We start from the raw sequence: 12,728 nt of genomic DNA on the forward strand, positions 1-12,728 counted from the left end.
TCATTACAGCCAGCAACAGGTCATTAATCTATGCTCATTCTCTGTACAGTTGATTTGCAATGTTTGTACCTGTTTCAATGAATACATATGTGATATACATGACATACTCCAAATGGATTGTTCAAAGGGTGTTTATTAAAGTGCTAATATATAGAGGGGCAAGTGCAATGGGATGGGGTGATGATGGAGGAAAGTCCAGGGTATTGTTCCAGTCTGTTTGTAGCGCAGGTGCAGTGTCCATGGGACATTGGAAGGGGAGCAATGGCAGTTCAGGGTGACAGAGTGGGACACAAGGGTGACAATCAGGAAAGTCTCATTTCCTGGCGGGGGCTTGGCAAGTGTCTCCGGTTTCTGTCTGGATCGCAGGGAACGTTTGCGTGGTGGTTCACCTTCTGCAGGGGAAGGGGTGCTGGTGGCCTGTGAGTCCTGTGGCAGGGCCTCCTGGCCACAAGCGGCAGCGGAGGTAGAAGGCTGTTCAGATGTCTGGCTAGTGGCAGGGGCCCAATGGTGGGAGACTGCCTACCTCAATGTTGGCCATGTCTGCCCGCACCCTTGCAATGGAGATCAGGGTGTTGTTAATGGCCTGCAAGTCCTCCCTGATACCCTGATACTGTCCCTCCTGCAGCCGCCTGTTTTCCTGCACGGTGTCCAGGATCTGGCCCATCGTGTCCAAGGAATGTTGATAGGCTCCCCGGATCTCAGCGAGTGCCTCCTGGAGAGTGGGTGTCCTGGTCCTGTCCTCCTCCTGGCACACAACAGTCCTCCCAGTGTCCCTGTTGGCCTGTGCCTCTGTCCCCTGAACCATGTGCCCACTGCCACTGACCACAGATCCCTGATTGTCTTGTGTGTGAGGTGTGTCCTGGGGTCCCCGTAGAGGTGGACACACTGCTGATTGACGTATCCTGCGGACAGAGGTATGGGTACGCTGGGTGGGTGCTGTGGTGGTGTTTCCAGATGTAGGAGGCTCTGTGGTGGTGTGCAACTGGGTCTGGGTAACTGGCTGTCCAGTGGTCCCTGATGGGCTAGGTTGGTCATCCAGATCCAGGCGACCAAAGCTGCTCTCATCACTGTGGGCCTCTTCAGTTGGGTGACCAGATAGTGCTGGCACCTCCTCTCCGCTGACATTGGCTGGGATACCTGTGGGGATGTAAATGGTGTGTTATGGTTTCTGTGTCTGACATATTGTACATCTGTGGATTTCCCTCTATGGTTGGATTTGCCCTGCCAGCTTTCACTTGTGTATGGTGGGATAGTTAATTCTCTATGGTGTGCATGCTTTAGTGATGAGTGTCCATGCGGGGTTGTGAGGGGTGTCCGTGCATTGGTACAGCATAAAGGGCTGGCCATTGGGATGAGTGGGTTGTGATGGTGGGGTGTGTGGGATGGTGGAGTGATGGGGGTAAAGGTATGTGATGGCATGAAGGTAGGGGGGGTGATAATTGCAGAGAGTTGACTTACCAGAGTCCAGTCCTCCTCCGACTCTGGCCAGGTCCTCAGGATGCAGTATTGCCAAGACTTACTCCTCCCATGCTGTGAGTTGTGGGGGAGGAGGTGGGGGTCCACCACCAGTCCTCTGTACAGCGAGCTGGTGTCTTGCTGCAATGGAACTTACCTTCCCCCGTAGATCATTCCACCTCTTCCTGATGTCTTCCCTAGTTCTTGGGTGCTGTCCCACGGCGTTGTCCCTGTCCACGATTCTCCGCCATAGCTCCATCTTCTTAGCTATAGATATCTGCTGCACCTGTGTTCCAAGGAGCTGTGGCTCTACCCTGACGATTTCCTCCACCATGACCCTTAACTCCTACTCTGTGAAACAGGGGTGTCTTTGTGGTGCCATGGGTGTTGTGTGTTGGTGAGGGTATGTTGGGTAATGTGTTGGGGTGTGTGATGTGGAGTGCGTGAGTCGTGTATAAGTGTGAATAGTGTGTGGTTCTAGTTGTGTCAGTGGTCTTGGTGTCTCTCTGCTGGCAATGGTTTGTAATCGTAGAGGGTTGTGGGTAATGTGGGTGGGTGTTTTATAGTGGTGTGGGTGTGTATGGGTGTCAGGTGTGTGTTGTTTGAATTGTCCAATGTGGTGTTGTTTTGTATGTAGGTGTCCATTGTGAGTGCGGTGGTATGTACCGCCAATGGTTTACTGCCGTTGAATGTCCGCCGTGGTGATTCGTGGGTCATAATGTGGTGGGCGTTGTTCTGTTGGCGTAACGGCGTTGGTTTTGATACTGCCAGTTTATCACTGACCTTTGGTCTGGCGGATTTGTGTATGTGGCTGAATACTGACAGATCGGTGTGTGTGTGTGATAATATGGTGAACGGATATCCACCGCTGTGGCTGTAATTTGGCGGCTGTCAGTGTGGCGGTGAGTGGGATTTACCGCCAGTGTCGTAATTAGGGCCTAAATGTTCACATCAGCCTCCTTGAGCCTTCCAGATACCAAACTGCCCTTTTACAGTTGACGAAGATGCTTCATCTCATGCTACTGGCTGTGATTTGGTGCTATCATCCTATCAGAGGACAAATGCAACATTTAGCCTTTTTACTCAGGCATTTCACCCAGGCTGAGGGGAACTTGGTGTACTATTGGTTATTGAGAGATTGTTTAAGGAATAGCGATTATGCGATGGGTTCCAACAACAAGAACGAAATCGTGAACTTCAGGAAGAGCACTTCATGTAGGACTCCAATTGGTGGCCAAAAGAGCTAGGACTGACACGCCCCTACCATCCACGCCAAGAAATTTTGGATCTTCATCAACTACAAACTTCACATGACCACCTAAGTCAATTCCGTCACCACCTCATGCTTCATACCCTCAGGATGCTGAGGAAGATTTTCAAATGGCTCCTAACTGGCACGCAAAAAAACGTCACTCACCCCATTGTCAGAAGCAAGCTGGGCTACAGGAGCACCCTCTATGCCAAGATCAAACTCCCCATACAAAAAGGAGCACAATTGAAACTTCTCACCCACACTTTCAAGGCACTACATAACACTGGCCCAGCATACCTCAATCACATCTGCTTTTACCCTTCCAGACACCTCCGATTGTCCGGACTCCTAGTTGCACACATTTCACACATACAGAAAACAAGATATGGTGGTCGACACTTCTCCTACATCACTCCTAAAGCATGTAACGACCTGCCACTATACATGAGAGCGTCCTCCTCACTTCTTGAATTCCACGAGAAGCTGAAGACCTGGATTTCCAAGTAGCTCCTCCAGGCCTTAAGTTTGGCTAGTCTCAAACCTGCTCAGCAACAGGATACCCTCCCAGGCGATAGTGTGCTCTACAAATCTGCATAACATAACATGTTCATCATTTCAAATGACCATCAGAATTTACATTTTTTGTAAAGTCTATCAGAGGTCTAACTCCACAACAACTGCGGTGGTGTTGACAGAGAGCGGCCAAACTAAACACTGAAAACACAATTGCTTTAATAAAAGACGGTCACCTTCCTTGTACAAGTGAAACAGAAGCTGAATAAATACTTATGGATACAAGAACAGACAAGACGGAAAAAAAGGGCATATTCCTTTACCAGGGACATCTCTTTCACTAGCCCTCTACATCTCTTCAAAACAAGCTGTTTTCTAGATACATCATGCCAAGACTGCAGGACATCTTATGGTAAAGAAAATAGCAGCTGCCCGACAGAACTTCTGCAGCCAATGCAATGGACAGATGTTCATCAGGATGTGTCTAACTGTGCTCAGGTACCATGTAGTGCAAGACATACCCCTTGCATGGATTTTCAATGGAGCCACACGTTTGCAATGTATGGAATGGGTAAAACTCAATAGTGGAGGTGGATCTACTCACCAGCAAGAGTCATTTCTTTCCTTTAATGAACCTTCCAAGTGTATATGAGTCGCCCCATATTCTCTAGCAAAATATTATACTTATGCATGTTATCCTGAATATAGCTAATGATGGAACGTAATTCACAACTCTCTTCTGGTCTGTGCTTGCAACTTTATAGACACTGGAGGCACATTATTCATTAACTATAACCCACAAGTTGATGGCCAAAACGAACGACTGAACCAGTTCCTAGGACAATACCTTTGTTATTTAACGGTGGCACAAGAAGAGGAATGGAGTGAGTATTTGTAGCTAACTAAATTTGAATACAACTCAGAACATGCAGCACTCTGTGTCACATTTCTACAACCCTAGATCTTTACCCATGCTCCACTGTTACCAAACATACACAGGAAACACCACTCAAATTTGCATTGTGCACTATGTAAAGCATGATTGGACCTTTAAAAAACCCAAGGCCCAGTACAAGAAATTTGTAACACACATACATCTTTAGCTTCTGCTTATGCTGTGGGTGGTCGTTCCTGGCTATGCTTCCTCCTTTAAAACTTGTCCAAGATAAACATGTCTAGCTCCATACTTCAAGCATGTGCAAATGAAAGGGGGCAATTAAGATTTGGTAAGCAACATACTGGATTTCCAATGAACCCTGGGATAGGTTCATGGGTTGAGAGACTAGTATGATTCTGAGAAGTGGTCATGGGAGCATGCAAGAGCCAACCTCATGCTTACTGCCTATTCCATACTTGCAATCCTGGAAAGTGAGGCTAGCCTCCACTGAGATGACAATACTTGAGGGCAGTCTATTGCCCATGTCCCTGTGACACAACACAGTAATCTAGAGTAATACCAAGTCCACCCAAGGCTCACAAAATGTGCGGACCAGTGGGGGCAGAAATCAGTCTCAAGTCTTGGGTGGTCTAAGAAGCTGTGTTGGTGAGGCAGTGGAGATGGACTGCTTTGGTGTACATAAGTGGCTCAACTGCACTGCACTACATTACCCAGAGAATGGTGCTGCAGATACTTTGCAAGACCTTTGATTTACTTACTCTGTGGAAGACACCAAATCCCAGTAGCAATGTTGCCTGACATAAGTATTTAAACTGCAGCCAATTGCCGACTGCCCTGCTAGTCAACAGAGAATTGATCATACAACAGATTGTGTAATATCTTAGGAGACCAGAACCACATCTAGAGAGGAGAAAACATACCTTGCAATGCTTCCTTGCAAGCCCTGTCCTGAACCTCCTTGTCATCAGCAGCAGACTTATTTTTGTCCACAGTGGTATCTGCAAAAGAACATAAAGGGTGAGCGCATGCTTGCAACCCCCTAAGACTCCAATAACAATCTTCATGACTAAGACTTATGAACCATCTGACACTTACAGGAATTAACAATGTAAAACAACTCTGACTAACAAATAACTTTGACAACTCGCTCTACTAAAAAGTGCTAACAAGTACCGCCCGGTCTAAGGCGCATTGTAATTTGTGAAAGAATAGATCATCCAGATGAGATGAAACAGAAATTGGATTCTCCCACAAAGACCAACTCTGTAGCCTTTGAGTATTGTTTATGTTACACTATTCCAGTACAAGGAGAGCCACTATTTCTTCTGTTTGTTACTTATAGGACAGGCAATATTGCAGCATGTTACAATAGCGAGGTGGCACGTCCTGAGAATGCTGTGGCAAGGTACCTAGAGCAGAATACTCTTAATCTGTTGATCTAATGATTGTCTATGGTGCCATAACCAGACTGGCATCACATGCTGAGAAGTGTGACTGAGGATGGAGCATCCATCACTGGCCGCCTGGGTTGCCTCCACCTTTCTCTTCTATCTCAATGATATCCACTTCTAGTATCCCCTGCGAAAATCCTTTGGGCAGCCGAAAAAAAGGTTGGTAGTTCTGCACTTGTCAGACAAAACCGTGGATAATCCAGGTTACTGCACAACTCAGAAAGTTCCCTGTGCTGCAAAAATGGCAGTAAAACACCCACGTACAGATGGAATTCAGTTACTTTGGGGATGTATGCGGAAGGGCTTCTTGGTTCCAACATGGCCTCATAGAACAGCCCATGGTTTGCTTAAAGCCTAATGTTTTCTGGTGAACCTGGAAGATGACATGGGGACAGGAACCCACTTCACAGGCAGGAATGTATGGCTGCTAAAGGCTATATATGAGAGGATGGGATTCAGATCCCAAATAACCAAGAGGCATCTTGACTAGAGGGAAAAGGAGTTCTAAGGGCCCATTTCTGAGTGTGAAAAATGCAAAACATGCCATGGAGGCATCAAGCAAGTAAAGCAAATTCATTTTCATTGGCAAATCAGGGGGCCTGACAGGTTACCAGTCATTCTTGTACCACAGATAAAACCAGTAGGTTGCTCATGGCATTGGCCTGTCTGAGTGGTATTTTATTTTAAGACCCAAAACACTTCGCTTAGATGTCCTTGCGCAAATAAATTGCTTCATGCTTCAAGAAAAGCTATCATAGCCACCTGTATATTTGTATTTGGGTCACTTTGACTGATCACAGGGTCACCTGAGACAGTGGGTGGACAAAATGTAATTGCAGAAGATAAGCAACAATGTGCACATAAAGGGTGTTAATGCACACAAATGACCTGATGCGTACTTTCATAAGTGCAAACTCAAAGTAACATCTCTGGAAGCAGTGTCCAGTCACGTGACTAGGAGTGACATTACTCATTCTTAGAGGGCTGGAGAGAGCCATGACACAGAAGTAGCCAGATTTTCTGGTTCTGTAGTCTACATATGAACTACTAGACCACATGGAAAGTACCTATCATCTTAGTGTGTCGTCTGCTGCCTTCTGGGGGTCCGCGAGGTCTCCTCAGGGGTTCCGTGACTGCTTAGAAAATTAAATAATATTAACAGATAAAGCACCCAGGTTTCAGTAATGACTCAGTAGGGGGTCCCCTGATTCCAATAATGATTCAGTGGGGGTCCCCATGTTCCAGTAATGATAAAGTGGGGTCCACAGAAGTCAAAAGTTTGGGAACCACTGTTCTAGATTACAACCCAGAATTTGGCATTTTAGACCTTTGGCATGAGGGACTTTGTCCAACTGAAGACAGAAAGCCAGTTGGACTGCAGCCAGCTCACAAGCCACTAAGCATTAGTTGAGTGAGGTATGTTTCAGGTAACAATTGATCCTAAGAGAAATCACAGGAATAGTACTGGATACACCAACTCTCTTCCATTAAAGAAGAACACACTCAAGAACACTAGTAAACAATTGATACTTTTAGAAATTGTATTTTATTTTTAAAAAACTAATCCTATTTTGGTGCACACAGTATGAATTGTAACACCAATAAAGATAGAATGGTAGCTGCGCTGTCTACCAAACGTGTAAACAGAATAAAAATCCAACATATTTGCTGTACGATGTTATACCAATACTACCCTCATTCTTCTATTTCCATTCACTAAGCTGATCTTCGCACAAAAAGAAAAGCCTCAGTTGGTCTTCAGATACACATACGCATACTTGTTTGCACAACAAGGCCTGTGTTCAGTCTAATGATGTAGCTCCATTGCTCAGTTTGTGACCGGCTCCTCACTGTTTTGTCCCTTAGATTCCTACCGATGTGGATAAATAGGAGATGGAGACATACCCACATGTACAGACCCCTGGTAGACTTGGCAACACTGGAGGACAGGCAAATTATTCTCACCTATAGGCTGGAGAGGGCCACAATCACAGAGGTGTGTGCCCAGTTGGAACCTGACCTGATATCTGCTATCCGTCATCCCACTGGGAACACCCCTCTTGTGCAAGTGCGATCAGTACTCCATTTCCTGGCAACTGGTCCTTTCCAAGTGACAGTGGGCTTGGCAGCAGGAAGGTCACAGCTAATGTTCTCAATAGTGCTGACAAGAGTGTTGTCTGCCCTCATAAAACACATGTGCAGCTACATTGTTTTCCCCCAGGTTGAGGATTTGGCCACAGTGAAGGTCGAGTTTTATGCAATGGGGTGTTTCCCCAACATAATTATAATTGAGGCAATTGATGGTACACATATTACATTCGTCCCCCAATGGCAGAATAAACAGGTGTTCAGGAATCGTAAGAGTTTCCACTCCATGAATATTTAGATGGTGTGCTTGGCAGACCAGTACATCTCCCAAGTCAATGCTAAGTATCCTGGGTTGGTGCACAATGCCTTTGTCCTAAGGAATAGCAGCATTCCTAATGTGATGTCCCAACTAGAGGCACAGAGTGTGGCTACTATGTGAGCCTTGGTTCCCACCCAGTAGATGATGGTGTATGGTGTAAGCCATATCGGATAGTGTGTGGCTAAATGTTGTTCTTCAATATTTGCAGGTGACTCTGGTTACCCAAACCTATCATGGCTGCTGACCCCTGTGAGGAATGCCAGGACAAGGGCAGAAGAATGTTATGAGGCACTTGGGCGAACCAGAAGGATAAGTGAAAGGACCTTTGGCCTCCTGAAGGCCAGGTTCCGGTGCCTCCATCTAACAGGTGGATCCCTGTGCTACTAACCAAAGAAGGTCTGCCAGATAGTGGTGGCATGCTGCATGTTGCATAACCTGGCCCTCAGACGCCATGTCCCATTCCTGGAGGAGGCGGGAGATGCCAGTGTGCCAGTAGTAGACCCTGTGGACAGTGAGGATGAGGAGGCAGAGGATGAGGATGAGGACAACAGAACATATGTGATCCGACAATACTTCCAATGATACACAGGTAGGACAGTGTTACTTTACATTACAATGACTTTGGTTGTAATTTGTATGGCAATGGCAAGCTGATATTTTCCACTTCTAAGCCCGCTTACTGCTCCCTCTGGCAATTCATTTGGCAGACGTTGGTGACCTGACATATACTCCTGGTGGGATCATTACAGCCAGCAACAGGTCATTAATCTATGCTCATTCTCTGTACAGTTGATTTGCAATGTTTGTACCTGTTTCAATGAATACATATGTGATATACATGACATACTCCAAATGGATTGTTCAAAGGGTGTTTATTAAAGTGCTAATATATAGAGGGGCAAGTGCAATGGGATGGGCTGATGATGGAGGAAAGTCCAGGGTATTGTTCCAGTCCGTTTGTGGCGCAGGTGCAGTGTCCATGGGACATTGGAAGGGGAGCAATGGCAGTTCAGGGTGACAGAGTGGGACACAAGGGTGACAATCAGGAAAGTCTCATTTCCTGGCGGGGTCTTGGCAAGTGTCTCCGGTTTCTGTCTGGATCGCAGGGAACGTTTGCGTGGTGGTTCACCTTCTGCAGGGGAAGGGGTGCTGGTGGCCTGTGAGTCCTGTGGCAGGGCCTCCTGACCACAAGCAGCAGCGGAGGTAGAAGGCTGTTCAGATGTCTGGCTAGTGGCAGAGGCCTGCTGGTGTGACACTGCCTTCCTCCTAATGTTGGCCATGTCTGCAAGCACCCTTGCAATGGAGATCAGGGTGTTGTTAATGGCCTGCAAGTCCTCCCTGATACCCCGGCACTGTGCCTCCTGCAGCCGCCTTTTCTCCTGCACATTGTCCAGGATCTGGCCCATCGTGTCCTAGGAATCTTAATAGGCTCCCCGGATCTCAGCGAGTGCCTCCTGGAGAGTCGGTTTCCTAGTCCTGTCCTTCTCCTGGCACACAGCAGTCCTCCCAGTGTCCCTGTTGGCCTGTGCCTCTGTCCCCTGAACCGTGTGCCCACTGCTACTGACCACAGATCCCTGATTGTCTTGTGTGTGAGGTGTGGCCTGAGGTCCCCGTAGAGGTGGACACACTGCTGATTGACGTGTCCTGGGGACAGAAAAATGGGTACGCTGGGTGGGTGCTGTGGTGGGGTTTCCAGATGCGGGAGGCTCTGTGGTGGTGTGCAACTGGGCCTGGGTAACCGGCTGTCCAGTGGTTCCTGATGGGCCAGGTTGGTCATCCAGATCCAGGCGACCACAGCTGCTCTCATCACTGTGGGCCTCTTCAGTTGGGTGACCAGATAGTGCTGGCACCTCCTCTCCGCTGACATTGGCTGGGATACCTGTGGGGATGTAAATGGTGTGTTATGGTTTCTGTGTCTGACATATTGTACATCTGTGGATTTACCTCTATGGTTGGATTTGCCCTGACAGCTTTCACTTGTGTGTGGTGGGATAGTTAATTCTCTATGGTGTGCATGCTTTAGTGATGAGTGTCCATGCAGGGCTGTGAGGGGTGTCCATGCATTGGTACAGCATGCAGGGCTGGGCACTGGGATGAGTGGGTTGTGATGGTGGGGTGTGTGGGATGTTGTGGAGTGATGGGGGTAAAGGTATGTGATGGCATGAAGGTAGGGGGTGATAATGGCTCAGAGTTGACTTACCAGAGTCCAGTCCTCCTCCGACTCTGGCCAGGTCCTCAGGAAGCAGTATTGCCAAGACTTGCTCCTCCCATGCTGTGAGTTGTGAGGGGGGAGGAGGTGGGGGTCCACCACCAGTCCTCTGTACAGCGAGCTGGTGTCTTGCTTCAATGGAACTTACCTTCCACCGTAGATCGTTCCACCTCTTCCTGATGTCATCCCTAGTTCTTGGGTGCTGTCCCACGGCGTTGACCCTGTCCACGATTCTCCGCCATAGCTCGATCTTCCTAGCTATAGATATCTGCTGCACCTGTGCTTCAAGGAGCTGTGGTTCTACCCTGACGATTTCCTTCACCATGACCCTTAACTCCTCCTCTGTGAAACGGGGGTGTCTTTGTGGTGTCTTTGTGGTGCCATGGGTGTTGTGTGTTGGTGAGGGTATGTTGGGTAATGTGTTGGGGTGTGTGATGTGGAGTGCGTTAGTGGTGTATAGGTGTGAATAGTGTGTGGTTCTAGTTGCGTCAGTGTTCTTGGTGCCTCTCAGCTGGCAATGGTTTGTAATCGTAGAGGGTTGTGGGTAATGTGGGTGGGTGTTTTATAGTGGTGTGGGCGTGGTGTGTGTATGGGTATCAGGTGTGTGTTGTTTGAATTGTCCAATGTGGTGTTGTATGTAGGTGTCCATTGTGAGTGCGGCGGTATGTACCGCCAATGGTTTACTGCCATTGAATGTCCGCCGTGGTGATTCGTGGGTCATAATGTGGTGGGCGTTGTTCTGTTGGCGTAACGGTGTGGGTTTTGATACTGCCAGTTTATCACTGACCTTTGGTCTGGCGGATTTGTGTATGTGGCTGAATACTGACGGATTGGTGTGTGTGTGTGTGTCATAATATGGTGAACGGATATCCGCAGCTGCGGCGGTAATTTGGCGGCTGTCAGTGTGGCGGTAAGTGGGATTTACCACCAATGTCATAATGAGGGCGTAAATGTTCACATCAGCCTCCTTGAGCCTTCCAGATACCTAACTGCCCTTTTACAGTTGACAAAGATGCTTGATCTCATGCTACTGACTGTGATTTGGTGCTGTCATCCTATCAGAGGACAAATGCAACATTTAGCCTTTTTACTTAGGAATTTCACCTAGGCTGAGGTGAACTTGATGTACTATTGGTTGTTGAGAGATTGTTTAAGGAATAGCGATTATGCGATGGGTTCCAACGACAAGACCGAAATCATGAACTTCAGGAAGAGCACTTCATGTGGGACTCCACTTGCTGGCCAACAGGGCTAGGACTGACACACCCCTACCATCGACACCAAGAAATTTTGGATCTTCATCAACTACAAACTTGACATGACCAACTAAGTCAATTCTGTCACCACCTCGTGCTTCATACCCTAAAGATGCTGAGGAAGATTTTCAAATGGATCCTAACTGGCACGCAAAAAACGTCACTCACCCCATTGTCAGAAGCAAGTTGGACTACAGGAACACCCTCTATGCTAAGATCAAACTCCCCATACAAAAAGGAGAACAATTGAAACTTCTCACCCACACTTTCAAGGCACTGCATAACACTGGCTCAGCATACATTTGCTTTTACCCTTCCAGACACCTCGGATTGTCCGGACTCAGAGTTGCACACATTTCACACATACAGAAAACAAGATCTGGTGGTCGACACTTCTCCTACATCACTCCAAAAGCATGTAACGACCTGCCACTACACATAAGAGCGACCTCCTCACTGCTTGAATTCCACGAGAAGCTGAAGACCTTGATTTCCAAGTAGCTCTGCCAGGCCTTACGTTTGGCTAGGCTCAAACCTGCTCAGCACCAGGATACCCTTCTCGGCGATAGTGCGCTCTACAAATCTGCATAACATACCATGTTCATCATTTCAAATGACCATCAGAATTTACATTTTTTGTAAAGTCTATCAGAGCTCTAACTCCACGACAACGGCAGTGGTGTTTTATTTTCAGTTTTACACTCAACTACCAATAGCACAACCACTAGTGAGGCAGAAGCAGATGAAAACAGCTAGTTGTACTTTTTAGGACAGAGAGCGGCTAAACTAAACCCTGAAAACACAATTGCTTTAATAAAGACGGTCACCTTCCTTGTACAAGTGAAACAGAAGCTTGAATAAGTACTTATGGACACAGGAACAGACAAGACGACGAAAAAAAGGGCATATTCCTTTACCAGGGACATCTCTTTCACTAGCCCTCTACATCTCTTCAAAACAAGCTGTTCTCTAGATACATCATGCCAAGACTGCAGGACATCTTATGGTAAAGAAAATAGCAGCTGCCCAACAGAACTTCTGCAGCCAATGCAATGGACAGATGTTCATCAGGATGTGTCTGCCTGCGCTCAGGTACCATGTAGTGCAAGACATACCCCTTGCATGGATTTTTCAATGGAGCCACATGTTTGCAATGTATGTAATGGGTACAACTCAATAGTGGAGGTGGATCTACTCACCAGCAAGAGTCATTTCTTTCCTTTAATGAACCTTCCAAGTGCATATGAGCTGCCCCATATTCTCCATCAAAATATTATACTCATGCAT

General features: G+C 47.2%; 1 protein-coding gene across 1 annotated transcript in view; it reads right to left on the reverse strand.

The window, feature by feature from the left end:
* Positions 1–12,728, reverse strand: part of LOC138281240 (uncharacterized) — a 128,714-nt gene that overhangs the window by 83,431 nt on the left and 32,555 nt on the right. The window contains exon 8 of the mRNA XM_069219561.1: positions 5,039–5,116. Within this exon, the coding sequence (XP_069075662.1) occupies positions 5,039–5,116 (78 nt within the window). The remainder of the gene's footprint in view (positions 1–5,038; positions 5,117–12,728) is intronic.

Source organism: Pleurodeles waltl, unplaced genomic scaffold, assembly GCF_031143425.1.
Source record: "Pleurodeles waltl isolate 20211129_DDA unplaced genomic scaffold, aPleWal1.hap1.20221129 scaffold_73, whole genome shotgun sequence".
In the NCBI taxonomy this organism is placed as follows: domain Eukaryota; kingdom Metazoa; phylum Chordata; class Amphibia; order Caudata; family Salamandridae; genus Pleurodeles; species Pleurodeles waltl.